The sequence below is a fragment of the Hypanus sabinus genome, chromosome 4 (assembly GCF_030144855.1).
Source record: "Hypanus sabinus isolate sHypSab1 chromosome 4, sHypSab1.hap1, whole genome shotgun sequence".
NCBI classification, from domain to species: Eukaryota; Metazoa; Chordata; class Chondrichthyes; order Myliobatiformes; family Dasyatidae; genus Hypanus; species Hypanus sabinus.
In genome coordinates, this window is record NC_082709.1 from 63,693,237 (window position 1) to 63,713,555 (window position 20,319).

The 20,319-nt window shown below is 43.3% G+C and overlaps 1 protein-coding gene across 1 annotated transcript in view; it reads right to left on the minus strand.

Annotated features, from left to right (window-relative positions):
• Nucleotides 1-976: 976 nt before the first annotated feature.
• Nucleotides 977-20,319, minus strand: part of creb1b (cAMP responsive element binding protein 1b) — a 116,142-nt gene continuing 96,799 nt past the window's right edge. Inside the window, exons 6-8 of the mRNA XM_059967320.1 lie at nt 16,088-16,270; nt 7,436-7,592; nt 977-2,407 (exon numbers count right to left, since the gene is read on the minus strand). Of these exons, the coding sequence (XP_059823303.1) occupies nt 2,263-2,407; nt 7,436-7,592; nt 16,088-16,270 (485 nt within the window). The 3' untranslated portion in view covers nt 977-2,262. The remainder of the gene's footprint in view (nt 2,408-7,435; nt 7,593-16,087; nt 16,271-20,319) is intronic.

Consider the following 20,319-nt stretch of genomic DNA (forward strand, 5'->3'; position numbering starts at 1 on the left):
AAGACATTGATGAACTGTTATGACAAAAACGCATGCCTGCTCAGAACACTTAAGTTTGTATGGACTGTTGCACGAGTCTTTTCATTCAATACCTTGCATTACATGGTTTATCCAATTTGTACATCACCTTCAGGAGGAAACCGGAGGTCCATGAGCCAGTCCTCATCAGAGGGTCAAAAGTGGAGAGGGATAGTAACTTTAAATTCCCAGGTGTTATGATTTTAGAGGACCCGTCCTGGACCCAGCATGGAAGTGTAATTGCGAAGAAGGCATGGCAGCATCTTGACATCCTCAGGAATCTACAGAGATTTGGCATAACATCTAAAATGTTGACAAAGTTCTATAGATGTGTAGTAGAGAGTATATTGACTGGCTGCACAACAGTCTAGTATGGAAATACCAATGCCTTTGAATGGAAAATCCTCCAAAAGATCGTTGATTTGGCCCAGTACATCATGGGTAAAGCCCTCCCAACTGCTGAGCACATTCACATGAAACACTGTCATCAGAAAGCAGCAGCCATCATCAGAAATTCCACCCCCCCCCCCCAACCTCATACTCTCTTCTCACTGCTGCCATTAGGTAAAAGGTACTAGAGCCTCACGGCTCACACCACCACATTCAAGAACAGTTACAACCCCTCAACCATCAGGTTCTTGAATAGACAAGGATAACTACAATCACTTTCCCCTCCTTGAAATGTTCCTACAACCAATGATCTCACCTTACGGACTCTTTATCTTATGTTCTCTTTATTTATTGCTATTTATTTATAGTTGCGTTTGCACAGTTTGTTGTCTTCCGCACTCTGGTTGATCTTTCATTGATCCTGTTACAGTTACTATTCTATAGATTTGCTATGTCCACAGGAAAATGAATCTCAGGGTCGTATATGGTGACATATAAGTACAGTATTTTGATAATAAAATTCTACTTTGAACCTTTAAAAAGAAATATTTGAAGAAGCACATCACTCTTTTAAAACTTGCACTGGACTAATTTATTTGACGGAGTGGGGAAAAGATGCTGAATCTTAGATTAACAGAACAGCATTGCTCTCCATACAGAGTGCATCCACAGATTTGCATAAGTCCTTGGTCTTATTTTAGTTTCCTTTTCCCTTGCAGAGTTCACACTGCTTATAGAAATATATATACAGTATAAAAATGTAAAGTGTTACTAATACAGTGCAAAGGCATTCAACAAGGTGACCAGTTTTACATAATTATTCTTTCCCACCCTGCTCAAAATAAACAGCTCGTTCCACCCACATCACCATGGGTATTGCTTTACAGTATTAATTGGTTTTATGGTTCGATCCATCACATACTTCTTCACTGAATGATAAATACAAAACTAGCATTCCTTCTAGCCTCACCTTCCTTTGGCCATTAAGTTCAGTCAGTTCAATTTCATTGACAGAAAAGTCTGGCTTGATCACACCACCATTTAAAGAGAAAGAGAAAGGAAGAGAAAGATCTATAATAGATACATAATGCAAACCAACAACTCTTAAAATTCATACTAAGTTTTAAAAATAAAAGAAGACTAATTGAAACGGCCGGTAAGCAAAGCAGTTAAGGCGCTTGACATTCACTACTCTCTGGTTAAAAAGGAGTTTCAGCCTCAGCGTGGGCTTACCAAATTGCTTGGTGTGGTTTTATACTGTTGCTGGGCTGCAATCAAGTATTCTACAAGTGGCACAGTTGAGTAAGGGACAATATAGTCATCTGTTCTGCCTCAAAAGTGTGCACCTTGAATAACATTGGCCTGTAGGTGCTTCAAAGACAAGGCCATGGCTGAAGATGCAAGATAATACTTTGCCTGAAGGTATGATTGCAAAACACTGTGCTCTAATCAACGAGGAGAAGGAAAATATGAAGTGGTATGTTCGGGTAAATTATCACACTAAACTAAAATTTTGCTTGTGATTTTTCCTGGTCACACTAGACAATAATTTTTTGTACCAATAAGTTAGTCTTTATATAAAATCGTTCATGTGGAAAAAAAAACCAATTGTCCAAACCAGGCTCCAGGTTGTTTTGAGTTCCAAACAAGATAGATGAGACCAGGTTGATCCTGCGATCCAATACGCGATTCCTGGTGCATGGGCATGCAGCTGCCTGAACTGCATCCGTGCAGTTTTGCTTTTTTTTCTCCTGTGCAGGAGAGAAATTAGAAAAGGTAGCAGAGTCGCCCAGCTCATGCCGATCGTCTTTTGGGGCAAGTCTGTTTCTCAGTTACAAGAATGACAGGGGCGTGCTAGTCAGATTTATGGCAGTACAAGTCCTTGAGTGCCTTGAGTTCTTCAATAAGCGTCTTGTTCTGATTTTCCAGCACAGCAACCCGGTTTTCCAAACATTTCACATACTCTTTTTTCTTACGACGACACTCCCTTGCTGCTTCCCTGAAATGGAATGAAGATGTCATCAGTCCTCACAAGCAACTTTCTCAAACTCTTTCTTTATCCCACCTTAAGCAAAGATGCATGCTGTCGCAACTGCTGCATCCAATACTCTCTCCCAACACCTCTATCCAGAAGTTCTGTATCCTCTTTCAACTCTGGTTTCTTGCACATTTCAACCAACCATTACTGCCGGGCCTTCAGCTCTAATTTCACTCTTTAATTATCTACCTCATCATTTCCTCTCAACTCTTCCGCAAAATCTATAATTTTCACCCAAATTGCTCATAACCTTGTGTGGCTAATATGGAATATTGTTAAAATACCTTTCCTGTGAAATGTCTTGGGAAATCTTGAACCACATGGCTGCTTAATTAGAACATGTTCTCGTTGGCATCAAACTCCTCTAACGGCCAGCTATATTTTTATCCATAGATGAATGAAACACCCTTTTAATCCAAGAAATGAAGATTTACCACTTGGCAAATTGAAAGCTATACAGAGAATTGGTGGTGGGGGAGGAGGAAGCTACTTCTGCATCATTCTTTTTCTTCTCAATGTTTAAAGAAAGCAGCAAATCCTGATGAATAAACTTAACATCAATGGCAAATTGTTGGCATCATGTACATGATCAGCATTACTGAAAAAACATTCTGAGTGGCAGAATAAAATCATTTAGAAAGGCAGTTTCAGCAAGGATGACTAGCATGGCTTTGATAAGGGATAAAACGAATCATTAAGTGCAATGTATTTGATGTTACTGCACATGGATTACAAAAGGAACTTCTCAATTATCCAAAAGCTAAAATGATCAGAAAAGTAAATGTGAATGAAATCCAAGAGTAGCAAGACAGATACAATACTGACTTAATGCCAGAAAGTCATGTGGTCAACAGTAGTTGCATTGATTAAAAGAAAGTATACAATACTACGCAAACATGAGGAAATCTGCAGATGCCGGAAATTCAAGCAACACACACAAAATGCTGGTGGAACACAGCAGGCCAGGCAGCATCTATAGGAAGTACAGTCAATGAAGGGTTTCCACCAGCATTTTGTGTGTATGCAATACTAGATTTTTTATTTTACTTTCCAGATCACTGATAATCTGGACATAGAAAAATTGCATTTATATTTGAAGATGGAGTGGCACACCAAACAAGGATGATGTTTTTCTTCTTCATCTACCTGGATTCAATCATGACCTAAGGGGCTGTCTGTCTGGGATCTGCATGTTCTCCCTGTGATAGCACAGACTTTCTCCAGTTGTCCTGGTTTCCTCCCATATTTCAGGGACTTGTTAATTGGCCAGTGTTAATTGCTCTCACTGCATAGCTGAGGGAAGAATCTACAGGGAGTGGTGGGAATCTGGACAGAATAAAAGCAAGATTACTGCAGGATTTGTACAAATGGGTACGTGGCAATGGTTGCAGATTCAGTGACTGAAGGATCCATTTCTATGCTGTTCTGAATATGATATAAAATTGATGGTGTTGTGGCTTTGAAGAAGAAAATTAGTCTGCATGCAGCTATCTACTGACTGGTTAGAGACTTTAAACAAAAAACACTTAATGGAATTCAACCCAGAAGTATAATAATGTATTTGGAGAGAACAAAAGGATGAAATGGAATATAACAAAGAGGATACTGGGTGAAAAAGGAGAAAGAGATCTTGGACTGCATGTTTACAGATTTATGTGGGCAGAAAGATAGGTGAATACGGTCATTACAGAGACATGTAGTCATTTTTTTTGCTTTCTTTCTGGCTGAAGAATGGAATGTAAAAGTGGAAACGATGAAAGAACTTCAGACAACATTAAACAGACTATATCTAAAGGATTGTGTGTGTGTTTGTTTGTTTGTCTGTTTATTTATTTATTGAGATACAATGTGGATAGGCATTGCTATCAGGCAACACCTTGATTTAACCCACAGGACAATTTATGGACAATTTACAATGACCAATTAACCCACCAACCAGTACATCTTAGCAAACATAACACTGTTACAGCGTCAGCATCCTGGGTTCAATTCCCACCACTGTCAGTAAGGAGTCTGTATGTTCTCCAAGTGGGTTTCCTCTGGATGCTCCGGTTTCCTCCCACATCCCAAAGAAGTATAGATTAGTAGGTTAATGAATCCCATGGGTGTAACTGGGCACCGTGGGCTCATGGGGTTAGAAGGGCCCATTACTGTGCTGTATCTCTAAATGAATCAGAGGTGATCTACAAGAGTATTAACTGGCTGGAGCATTTGAGTTAGAAGAACTTGTCCAGGCAAGGCTGTTTTATTTACAATGGGGAAATTTAATTGGGGTATATACAATTATTTGTGGTCAAGATAGATTAAACAGCAAGGACCCTTCCATATTGAAATATTTCCTTAAAATATAATAAGATGTTCAACCAATTAAGTCAATAGCAGCTCAGAGAGCATATCCCATTACCTATAAATTGATCCCCTAATCTATATTCTCTCCACATTCCTATCAAATACACTAGCCACCTACACTTGGGGCAATTTACACTGGTCAATTATCAATCAGCACATCTTTCAAATGTAGAAAGAAATCAGACCACATGGGGGAAAGCCCAAATGGTTGCAAAGGCTTCTGGTCAAGATGGTGACCAGATGCAACATCTGTTGAGGGAGAGGCTCAAATTTCATTATTTTTTAGAGACGGTTTTCGGAACACTGCAGGGAGTGAGGGATCAGGTTCAGGTTTATTCTCATCTGATTGTACATATATACTGTACAAACAAATGAAACTACGTCCCTCTGGACCATGTTACACCCAACGAAACATGTATCTCACACTGCACATAAACAAAATTATTCCTCGACTTCTTAACCAGAAGACTACAATCTGTGCAGATTGGTGATAACATCTCCTCCTCGCTGATGATCAACACTGGTGCAGCGTAGGGGTGTGTGCTTAGCCCACTGCTCTACTCTTTATATACCCATGACTGTGTGGCTAGGCATAACTCAAATGCCATCTATGAATTTGCTGATGATACAACCATTGTTGGTAGAATCTCAGGTGGTGACAGGAGAGGGTGTACAGGAGCTAACTAGTAGAGTGGTGTTGCAGCAACAACCTGGCACTCAACTTCAGTAAAACAAAAGAGCCCATTGTGGACTTCAGGAATGGCAAGACGAAGGAACATACACCAATCCTCATAGAGGGATCAGAAGTGGAGAGAGGGAGCAGTTTCAAGTTCCTGGGTGTCAAGATCTCTGAGGATCTAACTTTGTCCCAACACATTGATCCAGTTATAAAGAAGGCAAGACAACGACTATACTTCATTAGGAGTTTGAAGAGATTTGGTATGTCAACAAATATACTCAAATAGACTCACTGTCTGGTATGGAGAAGCTACTGCACAGGACTGAAAGAAGCTCCATCTTGGGTACTAACCTACAGAGTACCCACGACATCTTCAGGGAGTGGTGCCTCAGAAATGTAGCTTCCATTATTAAGGACTGCAGCACCCAGGGCATGCCGTTTTCTCACTGTTACCATAAGGTAAGAGGTACAGAAGTCTGAAGGCACACACGCAGTGATTCAGGAACAGTTTCTTCCCCTCTGCCATCTGATTCCTAAATGGACATTGAATCTTTGGACACTACCTCACTTTTTTAAAATATGCAGTATTTCTGATTTTGCACTTTTTTATCTATTCAATATACATATAGTGTAATTGATTTACTTATTTTTCATTCTATTTTTTTTCTCTGTTAGATTATGTATTGCATTGAACTACTGCTGCTAAGTTAACAAATTTCACATCACATGCTGGTGGTAATAAACCTGATTCTGAAAAACTTCTATAGATGTACCATGAGAAGCTGCAGAGGGTTGTAAATTTAGTCAGCTCCATCTTGGGTACTAGCCTACAGAGTACCCAGTACATCTTCAAGGAGCCGTGTCTCAGAAAGGCAGCTTCCATTTTTAAGGACCTCCAGCACCTAGGGCATACATACCCTTTCCTCACTGTTACCATCAGGTAGGAGGCACAGAAGCCTGAAGGCACACACTCAGCAATTCAGGAACAGCTTCTTCCCCTCTGCCATCTGATTCCTAACCCTTGGACACTACCTCACTTTTTAAATATATACTATTTGTTTTTGCACGATTTTGCGTATACTGCAATTTTTTTTCTTTTTCTATATTGTGTATTGTATTGAACTGCTGCTGCTAAGCTAACAAATTTCACGTCACCTGCTGGTGATAATAAACCTGATTCTGATACAAAATGCATGCGAAGTATGTAGCACAGGTAAGCAGTACAGTAAACATCTCATTGTCCTAGTGATGAGGCTTTGGTGGTGGTAAGGTATTCATTTGTCTCACAGCCTGAGGGAAGAAGCTTTACCCAGTCTGGCAATCCCAGTCCTGATGCTTCTGTATCTCCTTCTTGATGGCAGTGGGTGGAAGAGATTGCAGGTTGGGTGGTAGGTATCCTCAACAATGCTTTGGGCACTTTGTCTGCAACAGTCCAGGTAAATGTCACAAAAGGGGGGGGAGGTGGGAGGAGACTTTGGTGTTCCTCTTGTTGGTTTTTACTATATTCTGGAGGGTCTAGCAGTTCAACATCCTGCAGATTGTGGACATGCTATGTTGGCGCCAGAATGTGTTGTGACACTTGTGAACTGCCCTCAGTTTCTGTTGTTGTTCATGCAACTGAGCATTTCACTGCACACGTAGTAAATACATAAATATCAATCTCCGAAAATACAAGCTCAATGGACACACCAGGAGATCAGGACTGAACTTGGGTACTGGAATGGGGATGTCAGAGGTATGTGTTTTTTCACAGTGGTGGGTGAGTGGAACATGTTGCCAGTGGTTGTGAAAGAGGCAGATATATTAGGGTAATTTAAGAGACACTTAGATAGACACATTGATAAAAAGAAAAATGGAGGACTATATGGGAGGGAAGCAATAGACTGATCTTGGAGTAGGTTAAAAGATCAGCACAACATCATGGGTCAAAGGATCTATACTGTTCTATGTTCTAAAACTACCTGTTTTTCATGAGGCGGATTTCTCGTTTGCGAGTGGTTTCCTCAGCATTCTGTGGCTGACTCTGAAGTATGGGGGATGATGCCATTACCATTCCTGGACCAGTAGTGGAGTTTGGAGTGGTACGGATTTGATAGGTCTGGACATCTCCAGTGGCACCTGAGAGAAAATATGGAAAAAAGGCAAGAAATAAAATATCAATTTTGCCATTTGAACATATTAAGGAATTATCTTCGTCTATATAAATGTTCTGCAGAAATTAACTTATAACAAAATGTACTTGCTTAATTAAATGTTTTAAATTTGTTTTAATTTCCTCAACTTTGCTTAACCAGAAAATTGTAATTCTGCAAATAATTAAGCCCGATAGCCTTTTCATGCCACTTACTAATTGTAAGCAGATTTCTTTAGATTTTAAAATTAAACACTGCAAAGCTACAAATACGTGCCAAGTGATGAAAGGCGAAATTTTCCTTGGAATACTGAGCACTTCATCTTTATTAATTTTACTTGACAATGAAGTCTGTAATGGACTTGTTCATGTGGCATAAGTCGCATGTAGTACGAAAGACAAGAACAGTAATCTTGGTCCTGAGACTAAATATTAATCCCGTTAATTAACAGCACTTTCATGTTAACGCATCATTAATTAATTTTGCAATGTAAGATAGATTTTCTTGTACTTTTAACCAGCTTTAGCATGAACAGTTGTTATACAAGCCAGCAACAAAATACTGCTATCACTAACCCATCTAGAGACAATGTTCCCATTGATATTTTACACAAAGTTAATTTCTTCCCCATGATACACCTCCTGGGGAAGCCCTCCCCACTATTACTGCCCTCTCATAAAACACCCTGAAAACACTTATCAGAGATTTCACAAATAGCAGAACTTTGTCCGTATGCTAATCCATTTATATTTTCAAATGATCTTATTTATGAATATGGAGAATTACACTTTTTAAACTTCAGCTGAATCCATTATGTAATTAGAAGCATGGACTGCATTAATCTTATCTTTCACCTGTGAAGATTCAAGATTGCTTGTCATTTTCAGTACACAAGTGTAAAGGAGAACGAAATAATTGTAACTCCAGATCTGATGCAGCACAAAAAACACAGCAAGATAAAGAACATATTAATAAAAAAATACATAATAAATATAAATACAGTTGCAAGAAAAAAATTTGTGAACCTTTTGTAATTACCTGGTTTTCTGAATTAATTACTCATAAAATGTAGTCTTGTAGCGGTGTGCTACATGCAGCGCTAAAATTACGACACGGAGTCGGTAACTGCAGTCGAAGGAAAAACTTTATTCGAAATCTTCAGCCTCACTTTTAAGCCTCCCTCAACCTGCCCCCCCCCCCCCCCCGTGGCGCAGAGGCTCCAAAGCTCTGTGCTCGCAAACCCCCGTAGGCTATCTAATTGTGAGCCAGTTTGGATGTGCCAGGAAATGGGTCGCCACATAACCCCCCCCCCCCCCCAGAACCGGCGATACACCCCCCAATGTCCACAGTCTGGGCCAGAACCTGCTTGGGAGGTCGGCCTCTGCGCCGAGGTGCCGGAAACTCGGCCGGTTGCGCCAGGTCCACATGGGCCAGTTTGAGTCGGTCCACCGTGAAAACCTCCTCTTTCCCCCCAACGTCCAGCACGAACGTGGACCCGTTGTTCCGGAGCACCATAAACGGCCCCTCGTATGGCCGCTGCAGCGGTGGCCGATGCCCGCCCCTTCGTACAAACACAAACTTACAGTTCTGCAGGTCTTTGGGTACGCAGGTTGGGTTCCACCCGTGCTGTGAAGTGGGTATAGGGGCCAGGTTACCGAGATTCTCGCGTAGTCTGCCCAGGACTGCTGCGGGATCTTCCTCTTGCCCCCGTGGGGCTGGTAGGAACTCCCCGGGGACGACCAGGGGCGCGCCAATAACAAACTCGGCCGACGAGGCGTGCAGGTCGTCCTTGGGCGCTGTGCGGATGCCGAGTGGGACCCAGGGAAGCTTGTCCGCCCAGTTGGCTCCTCGCAGGCGGGCCATGAGGGCCGACTTCAGGTGACGGTGGAAACGCTCCACTAGCCCGTTCGACTGTGGGTGGTAGGCAGTTGTGTGGTGCAGCTGAGTCCCCAATAGGCTGGCCATAGCTGACCACAGGCTGGAGGTGAACTGGGCACCTCTGTCGGAGGTAATGTGGGCCGGTACACCAAAGCGAGATATCCAGGTGGTGATCAGGGCTCGGGCGCAAGATTCGGAGGTGGTGTCGGTGAGCGGGACCGCCTCTGGCCATCTTGTGAACCGGTCCACGATAGTCAGGAGGTGCGCAGGGGGCCCACGATATCCACATGAATGTGGTCGAAACGCCGGTGGGCGGGATGGAACTGCTGCGGTGGGGCTTTGGTGTGCCGTTGCACCTTGGCCGCCTGGCAGTGCATGCACGTTTTGGCCCATTCACTGACCTGTTTGCGGAGTCCGTGCCAAACAAACCTGCTGGAAACCATCCGGACAGTTGTCCGGATGGAGGGATGCGCCAAAGTTACGAATGGAGTTGAAAACACGGCGCCGCCAGGCTGTCGGGACAACGGGACGGGACGGGGCTGGCCGGTGGCGACGTCACAGAGTAGGGTCCTCTCACCCGGGTCCACGGGGAGGTCCTGGAGCTGCAAACCGGAGACTGCGGTTCTGTAACTCGGAATCTCCTCATCTGCCTGCTGTGCCTCTGCCAGTGCCTCAAAGTCTACCCCTTGGGAAAGGGCATGAACGGTAGGGCGAGAGAGCGCATCAGCCACAACATTGTCCTTACCCGAGACGTGCCGGACATCCATCGTGTATTCAGAGATGTAGGACAGGTGGCGTTGCTGGCGGGATGACCAGGGGTCGGACGCTTTCATAAACGCAAAGGTAAGCGGTTTGTGGTCCGTGAACGCGGTGAAGGGCCGACCTTCTAGGAAGTACCTGAAATGCCGGATTGCCAGGTAGAGCGCCAACAGTTCCCGGTCGAAAGCACTGTATTTGAGCTTGGGTGGCCGCAAGTGTTTGCTGAATAACGCCAGGGGTTGCCAGCGACCTGCGATGAGTTGCTCCAGCACCCCACCGACTGCCGTGTTAGATGCGTCCACTGTGAGGGCGGTAGGGGCGTCCATTCTGGGATGTACTAGCATTGCGGCGTTCGCCAAAGCTACCTTTGTTTGAACGAAAGCGGCGGCGGACTCCTCGTCCCAGGTAATGTCCTTGCTCGGACCCGACATCAGGGCGAACAGGGGGCGCATGATCCGGGCAGCTGAAGGGAGGAAGCGGTGGTAGAAATTGACCATACCTACTAATTCCTGAAGGCCTTTGATCGTGGTGGGTCGGGGGAAGTGGCGGACCGCATCTACCTTAGCGGGCAGAGGGGTTGCTCCGTCTTTAGTAATCCTGTGGCCCAGGAAGTCAATGGTATCGAGTCCGAACTGGCATTTGGTGGGGTTGATTGTAAGACCGTACTCACTCAGTCGGGCGCAGAGTTGACGGAGGTGGGACAGATGCTCCTGATGACTGCTGCTGGCTATGAGGATGTCGTCCAAATAGATGAACGCAAAGTCCAGGTCCCGTCCCACCGCGTCCATTAACCGCTGGAACGTCTGTGCGGCATTCTTCAGGCCGAACGGCATGCGGAGGAACTCGAAAAGGCCAAACGGGGTGATGAGAGCCGTTTTGGGGACGTCGTCAGGATGCATCGGGATTTGATGGTACCCTCGGACGAGGTCTACCTTGGAGAAGATCCGTGCGCCGTGCAGGTTTGCTGCAAAGTCCTGAATGTGCGGCACAGGGTAGCGGTCCGGTGTGGTAGCCTCGTTCAGCCTGCGGTAGTCGCCGCACGGTCTCCAGCCTCCCATCGCTTTGGGCACCATGTGCAGGGGGGAGGCCCATGGGCCCATGTCGGACCACTGGATGATCCCCAATTCCTCCATCCTCTGGAACTCCTCCTTCGCCAGTCGGAGCTTGTCCGGGGGAAGCCGCCGAGCGCGGGCGTGGAGGGGTGGTCCCTGGGTCGAGATGTGGTGCTGTACGCCGTGTCGGGGCATGGCCGCTGTGAACTGTGGTGCCAGAACCGATGGGAAATCCGCCAGGACCCTGGTGAAGTCGTTGTCGGACAGCGTGATGGAGCCGAGGTGAGGAGCTGGCAACTGGGCTGCACCCAGGGAGAACGTCTGAAAGGTCTCGGCGTGTACCAGTCTCTTCCTGGGCAGATCGACCAGTAGGCTGTGAGCCCGCAAAAAATCCGCACCCAGAAGCGATTGGGCTACGGCGGCCAGTGTAAAGTCCCACGTGAACTGGCTGGAGCCGAACTGTAGCTGCACCTGACAGGTGCCATAGGTCCTTACTGTGCTGCTGTTCACGGCCCTCGGGGGGGACCCGGTGCCCTGCTGTGGGTGTCATAACTCGTTGGAGGTAAAACGCTGATCTCGGCACCAGTATCGACCAAAAACCGGCGTCCCGACCTTCTATCCCACACATACAGGAGGCTATCCCGATGGCCAGCCGCCGTAGCCATCAGCGGCGGCTGGCCCTGGCGTTTCCCGGGAACTTGCAGGGCAGGCGACAACAGCGGGCTTCTGCGCCCCACCGCTGGTGGTAGAAGCACCAGTGTTCATTGGGCCGGGGGTTGGCGGGCTCTGCGGCCGGGCCTGGACTGGTTTGCTGCTGGGAGCGTGGCTGGGAGATCCGTGCGATGGACGCCTCGCTCACCTTTTTGGCGTTCCACAGCAAGTCCGCCCAGGCTGCCACCTTCCGGGGGTCACTGAAATCCGCGTTGGACAGCAGCAGGCGTATGTCCTCGGGCAGCTGCTCCAGGAATGCCTGCTCAAACATGAGGGAGGGCTTGTATCCTCCGGCCAGAGACAACATCTCATTCATTAAAGCCGATGGAGGTCTGTCTCCCAAGCCATCCAGGTGCAGTAAACGGGCAGCCCGCTCGCGCCGTGAGAGTCCGAAAGTCCTGAGGAGCAGGGCTTTGAATTCCATGTACTTGCCGTCTACCGGGGACAACTGTACGAACTCCGCGACCAGGGCCGCTGTGTCCTGGTCGAGGGAGCTCACCACGTAGTAGTAGCGGGTGTCTTCTGAGGTGATCTGGCGAACGTGGAATTGGGCTTCAGCTTGCTGGAACCATAGGTTCGGTCGCCGTGTCCAGAAACCCGGCAGTTTCAACGAAACCGCATGAACAGAGGCGGCATCGGTCATTTCTGGTCCAAAAATCGTTTGGACCGTCGGGGTCACCAATTGTAGCGGTGTGCTACATGCAGCGCTAAAATTACGACACGGAGTCGGTAACTGCAGTCGAAGGAAAAACTTTATTCGAAATCTTCAGCCTCACTTTTAAGCCTCCCTCAACCTGCCCCCCATGGCGCAGAGGTTCCAAAGCTCTGTGCTCGCAAACCCCCGTAGGCTATCTAATTGTGAGCCGGTTCGGATGTGCCGGGAAATGGGTTGCCACAGTCTGATCTTCATCTGTCAAATACAAACACAATCTGCCTAAGCTAATAACAGACAAGCAATTGTACTTCTTTTTGTCAATAATGAGTATGCCACTTAATCATAGTCTAGGTTCAAAAAAATATGAGAACCCCTGAGGGTAATGGCTTCCACTGAAGCTATTTATCAGGTGCTCCAATCAATGAGATAAGGTTGTAGAAGTGCCCTGCCCTATTAAAAAAAAACACACAGGCACAAAGTCAGGTTGCTGACAGAGCCTGTTCTTCTCAAAAAAGAATTGTTAATGTGCACCATGCCTTAATCAAAACAACTTTCAGAGGACCTCAGAAGAAGAACTGTAGAGATTCATGAAGCTGAAAAATGCTACAAAAGCATTTGACTTTGACAAGACTTGAGTGTTCATCAGTCCACAGTAAGAGAAATTGTCTACAAATAGTGGAAATTCAGTAGTTGCTACTTTACCTAGGAGTGTGCAACCTGTAAAGATCACACCAAGAGGACAATATGCAATGCTGAAGAAGGTCAAAAAGAACCAAGGGTAACAGCAAAAGATCTCAGAAATCTCTCTACAACTTGCTCAAGTCTCTGTTCATGTGTTCACCTTAGGAAAAACACTGAACAAGAATGGTGTTCGTGGAAGGACACCACAAAGGAAACCACTGCTCTAAAAAAAACCCATTGCTGCATGACTCAGGTTTGCAAAAGACTGCCTGGATGTTCCACAACACTTCTGGGACAACGTTCTATGGACTTAAGAGACAGAAGTTGAACTTTTTGGCAGAAATGCAAACCGCTATGTTTGGAGGAGAAAGTGCACTGCACATCAACACCAAAACCTTATCCCAACTGTGAGCATGGAGGAAGGAGCATCATCGTCTGGGGCTGCTTTGCTGCCTCAGGATTTGAGCAGCTTGCAGTCATTGAGGGAACAATTAATTCAAAATTGTACTAAGACATTTTACAGGAGAATGTTAAGGTAGCAGTCCATCACCTGAAGCTTCATAGTAGTTGGATGTTGCAACAAGACAATGATCTGAAACACAAGAGTAAATCAATAACATAGTAGTTTAAAAAGAAGAAAAGTTTGTGGTTTGGAATGGCCAAGACAGAGTCCAGACCTTAACCCAATTGAGATGCTGTGGGATCCTCAAGAGTGCTACTCAGGTGAGGTATCCTAGAAATATTGATGAACTGAAAGTTTTGCATGGAGGAATAGTCTAAAATTCCTCCTCACCATTGTTCAAGTCTGATCAGCAGCTAAAAGAAATGTTTGATAGAGTTTACTGCTGCTAAACAAGTTTCTACCAGTTATTAAATACAAGGGTTCACATACTGTTTTGAACCTCGACTGTGATTGTTTAAATGATGTATTCAGTATTGACGAGAAGCAGTACAATTTTTGTGCATTATTAGTTTAGGCAGATTGGGGTTGTCTACTATTGCAACTTAGATGAAGATCAGACCACATTTTATGAGTAATCAATGCAGAAAAACAGGTAATTGCAAAGGGTTCAAACTTTTTCTTGCAACTGTACATAAGATAGCTTATACACATAGATTGATTACATGTCCAAAAAGTGACACTAGGCACAGGAGTACCTGTACATAAGGTGAATGACAGGAAATAATGATTGGGGTGTGGTGATTGAGGGTATGGAGTGGTGGGTTAGTTGGTGGAGGTGTTGATCAGCCTTACTCCTTGGGGAAAATAACTGTTTTTGAGTCTGGTGGTCCTGGTGAGGATGCTATGTAACTTCCTCCCTGATGAAAGTGGGACAAACAGTCCATGGGTGGGCGTGATCCTTCATGATACTAAACATTTTGTAGGATTGTGGATCTACCCAGGAGGATGATCCTGAGGCCCTGCTCCCAGACTGTGCTGATGGTCTTTCAGTAGCTCAGGCTTAAAGAGCCCTTTTATAAAGTTTCTCAAGGTCTCTGATCAGCTGACACATTCAAAAACAGATTTGAGTACATTTATATCATTTAAAAAACCTAAATCCACTTAAACAATCATTACTTTTAATATTCAAAAACAAAAGGGAAAAAAACTTCCCATTTCCACTAACGTTGGAAACCCCATTCTTCAGGCAAGAGCTTGATATGCAAGTATCTGGCCAAGAGTCCAGCATGCCAGTCCATTGGTTACACAGGAGATGAGATGCTCCCAGAAATTAGGTCTGTACGATGCTGTCAGCCTACAAGCTCTCCCTGGACCTGTTGGTTAAAGTGGAGCATGTTCTGGGCCAATGTCTGAAAATCTCTTAAACCTAGAAGGCAAGTTTTAAACTCATGCATGGAGTAGGGAAGGAAATGAATAAATAACTTAAGGAAAACTTGCATTTTCTGCTCCTGAGAATACCCTGTCCCTGTTCTAAATACTGAGCACTCTAAACTTGGTAGCTTAACAGCAGTCTTTCAAGATACTTGTGACAGAACATAGAAAAGCACAGTACAGACCCATCTGCCTGTGATGCTGTGTAGACATGATATTTGTCATTCTGACCAAACATTTGGTACAAGGAAGCTTTAATGATTTGTTTTGATCTAGAAGGTACTACAGCGACTAAAAGGGGGAGGGGAGAAAAGCTAAGGCAATAGAGAAAGGGGAACAAATTGAATCAATTGGACAATGCTTTTGAACAACTGGGATGAGCAATCCAATGCACTGTTTCTCTATGAACTGCTGATGTAAAATTTAACATCATCTCCCATTTTTGGCAAACTATATTCACAATTCAGCAAATCATTTTACTTCCTTACAATATAGGAGGCCAAATGATCCAGACCACACCACCAAAAACAAAACAAAATCTACTACAGGTAGAGGGAAACAGTCACAAAAGAAAATCAAAAACAGAGAAATTTCAAATAACCCTGTTGCAACAGTTTTATCGATCGGCTCTGCTAGAGGAGCACAAAACAGAAAAATATCTTTCATAATTCTTGCTCTCAGATAGTTAATGTGCACTGGCATCATTAAACATCACATAGCATTTCACACCCTCATTCCTACTGATCAGTTCTGATTAGCTCAGATGACAAGCTACATCAGCAATGGCAACAGCAAGAGTGACTTGACAATTGAGCTTCAGTGAATCGGCTTGTTTTACATTGTGTTAATGTTTAGTGAAAGCTGCCACCAAGATAGTGAACCACATTATTTTTGAGAAGTCCCAGACTCACCTTGTACAACAACCTGGCTGCTCGGCACGAAAATCTGCTGCCCATCAGGACTCTGGGTATACTGTACAATGGTTGCTCCACCCTGGCTTGTTGCTGTGTTACCCATTGTGAGCGTCTGGAGTCCTTGAACCCCATCTGTGCCGTTGTTGGGTAGCTGAATCGCACCTCCCTGTGTGATGGCAACTGCCAATAGCAAAGAATGAAAAGAAAAATGGAAACTTGCAATTCAAGAGCCACACGTTCAGAAGGTTCATCAAATTCTCTTCAGTTGTGACTGAGATAGCTATAAGCAGTTATTCTTTAGTGATAGGCTGAGACATAAGGAGACATTTCATTTCTGCTCTTTCCAAATAACAGCAGAGCAGTAATTTGGGAAAGGACTTGCCATTACAAATGTAAAAATTAAATATTTGAAAATTTGCTATGAAAAATCTAATCAATATTTGCATGTCCCAAGACACTCTAAATGAGAATTATCAAACTAACATAATATAGTTCATATTACAGTCGAACTATTACCGTACCAATCTGCTGCGCATTGTTTTGGTTGCACGAGATCTGTTCATGTGTTGGCACGCTCTTGTAAGCGCAATCAGGCAATTCCTGCTTATTGTGATACAGACAGACAGACATACTTTATTGATCCGAGGGAAATTGGGTTTTGTTACAGCCGCACCAACCAAGAATGGTTCAAAGAAACCAAGTGGCTCAAAGAAACAGATGTGCATTAAGAAAAACAATGAAAGACAGAAGTTCAGAACTAAAGTGTTGGTTAACGTGGTTTAATCTTCATGTAAGTGAAGGTGTTGAACTATCTGGAGATATGGTGAAGAAACAAGAAAAAATGTTTCATGAAGAACTAGGACTAGATTATAAGTGTGACTAAAGTGAAGGCTGGCTTCATTGGTTCAAGCAGCATTATGGCTTACAGTTTCATGCACTGTGTGGTGTGTAGTGAAAAACGTTCAGCAGACAAGGAAGCAGCAGCAAAGTTTGTTGACGAGTTCGCCAGTTAGTCTTTGATGAAATATTAAGCACCAAGCAGGTGTACAACGTTGTGCCAGTTTCAGCACCAGCTCCTGATGCTTCACTCATTTTTCAAGATGAAGATGTTGATGATCCTGACAACCCCACACTTGCAGACATGTAACTTTGTCTGAAGGTATATTAAACATCTCACTTTAAAAGCGGAAGTGCTCAACTTTTCTGTACAAGTTAAATTCCTGTACATTTACCTGTACCCTTTATTTTACCTGTGCCTGTGCAGTACATTATTTTATTGAAATTTCACTTGCTACTCATTTAATATTTCTGTTTCACTATCATCTAACGTACTGATATACATGATATTTTAAAGCTATGAGGCGGTTAGCTATTGCTTAATGTGATCCTTCTGTAATTCGGCATTTTCACTAATTGAGCACCCCTCAGGCCCCAATGGTGCCCAATTAGTGAAGGTCAACCTGTATTATAATGCAGGTGTCTAATGAAAGAGGTAGATTTTAAGGAGATATGAGAGGGACTCAAGGCTGTGGAAAATTCAGTGAAGGAATTCCACACCTAAGGCAACATGAGACACAACTGTAGTTGATGGAACTAATGAAAAATGGGGACGTAGAAGAGGCCAAAATTGGAATATAATTTTGTATTGTTCATGCAAGCTAATGCCCCCTTGATAATTATGACTGTTGGGTCACAGAAATTTGAATTCATAAATCATACCAAAAACCTCCGGTACAAATTAAAAATTAACTTACGAGATCTGTGGGGGGGGGGGGGGGGGAAGAAATAAACATTTCTTTTCCACTTGCATTTCTTGATGCATGTTATTACAGTAAGTGTGAGAGCTCATGTACATAAATTAAAAGTGCTGTTCCTGAAAACTTACTTTTGAATTCTTGCTGAAATTAAAGACCCAGTAAGTTTGGGGACTTTGGTTTCTAGAATGGAAGGTTGCATTTATTTCTTTAAAGGGTTGCATTCTGTAATAAAGATATTAAAAGAAAGCTGGCAAAAGACTTCCTCTTTTTCTCAACCTTGTCTCAATACTGGTGCTTTAACATGATAAATGTGACTGCTATGCTTCCAGAAGGCACTAATATTAATGTTCACTGCTTAATCTGAATATCCTTCACCAACGGAATGAATGTAAAAGCAGTGTGACAAAACAGAAGTAACTGGGTTTTACTTAAAGGTTGGCATTAGTATCCATCAAGCATGAGTCCAAACCTTTCAGAATAATTAAGGCCTGTGGCTTTTTGATCATTCAAGGTAGGGGAGTAGTTGAGAAGAGAAATTTAAGAAGAAATATGATAACCTTTAAAATTATTATTGGCTTTAATAATGTAAACATGAAGAAACTACTTCCACTATCAGAATTGGTATGGGAGAAATGAGAATTGTATAGTTTTAGTCTCCATGTCCAAGGAAGGATATACTTGCACTGTAGTTTCACCAGGTTGATTTCTGGTATGAAAGAGTTTGACACATGAAGAATGTGCCTATACTCATTATAATGTAGAAGAATGAGAACTAGGGAGCATAGCTTCAGAATAAGCTTCAACCATTTTAGACAAAGTTTTGGAAATTTGATTTTTTTCTACTCTGAGAATTGTGGAGGCAGAGTCAATGAATATATTCTACAGAAGACTGACATACATTTGAACTACAAAGAAGTAGCATAGAAAAGAGAGTAGAGATGTTGTGCTGAAGCTCTGATTGGTTGATCCTGACAATGCATAACAGGCTTACGAGATTGATTAGACTACCCCTGCTCCTGGTTCTAATGATACATCCTTAAAATAATGAGAAGAACCAGATGGTAAAAGAGAAAAGATTGTTTCATTCTGAATAAAAATGCTACAAAAAGATATAGACATAGAGATTCAGTGATATTTTTTGTTAGGCCAGCTTAAAATAATTGCATAGCTGTGGGAAGAAGTACGTCTTTCATTGTGAACAGATAGCTCTTTTGAACAGCTGGCACCTGAAAGATAGACCCAATGATCTCCTTTATGCTGCAGAATTGAGACAGAAGTACTCAAGAAAACCTAAAACTGAACGTGAGTGTATTATCACATGGTTATCCATCATTAATAATATAAAAATGGCCACCATTTTTTGACCAGTCATTTATCTTGTGAATATCCTTTTGCATAGGGTTAGTGGTTGCTTCAATTTTGGAGGAGAGTCTATGGCTGAAAACATCACCATACTCGTGTTTTTATGGCTGAATAATGAAAAGACAAAATACCCAAAGTACTTTCCCATTACTGTGAAGTGGATATCTGATACATAAACTGAAGTGCATTTATTTAAGGTAAGAGCTAGGAATTTATGGGAGATCAGAGGAAGAACTTATTCACCCAGGAATGGTTGGAATCAAATACACTTCTGAGAGGTACTGCAGGAAATTTTGTTTTTGGACAAGCACTTGAATTGCCATGGCACAAAAGGCTTTGAACCAAGTGATAGTAAATAAAGTAGAGCCAGGAATAGGGCACTATGATAGTGATGCTTTATAAAGCATCAGCAATCTGGATTCAATGCATAGAGTGGTCAGCATGAAGATAATAGGTCAACAGGCCCTGGGAATAAGCCTCTTGACTATCCACACAATCAACGCCTCTCATCATCTTATATACTTACTAGAACTCCCACTTACTAGAAGATATTCCGCCTGTAACTTGCTGTTACACCCACAGTATTTATGTGGTTGGTCTGGCTGAGTTTCAGATCAAAGGTAAATCCTTTGGGTAATGCCTTCGAACATCAGTTGATTACTTTCTCTTGCTGGAAACGATCAATAGCCTATACTTATGTGAATACTGCTTATTTTTGTACATCAGCCCATGCCAAATGTTTTCTGGATTTTGCTACATGCAGGTATAAATTGATTCATTTACTGAAGAGTTATAAATGAAAATGAACATTGTGCAATTATATCCAAACACTCAAAGTACTATACAAGAATTGCTTTGCTGAAGCTGCCAGAGATGGCTGACCCAAGGTACTGTCCTGAAGAACTCCTGCAGTGATGCTCTGAGGCTTGGATGATTGACAACCACAACTAATTTCCTTAGTCATGACTACCATAATTAGAGTATTTTCCCCTTAATGCCCACTGAATTAAGTTTTACTAGGGCTCCTTGATGCCACACTTAATCAGATGCTGGCTTCATGTCAAAGGCATTCACTCACACCTCTCCTCTAAAGTTATGCTCTTGAGTCTA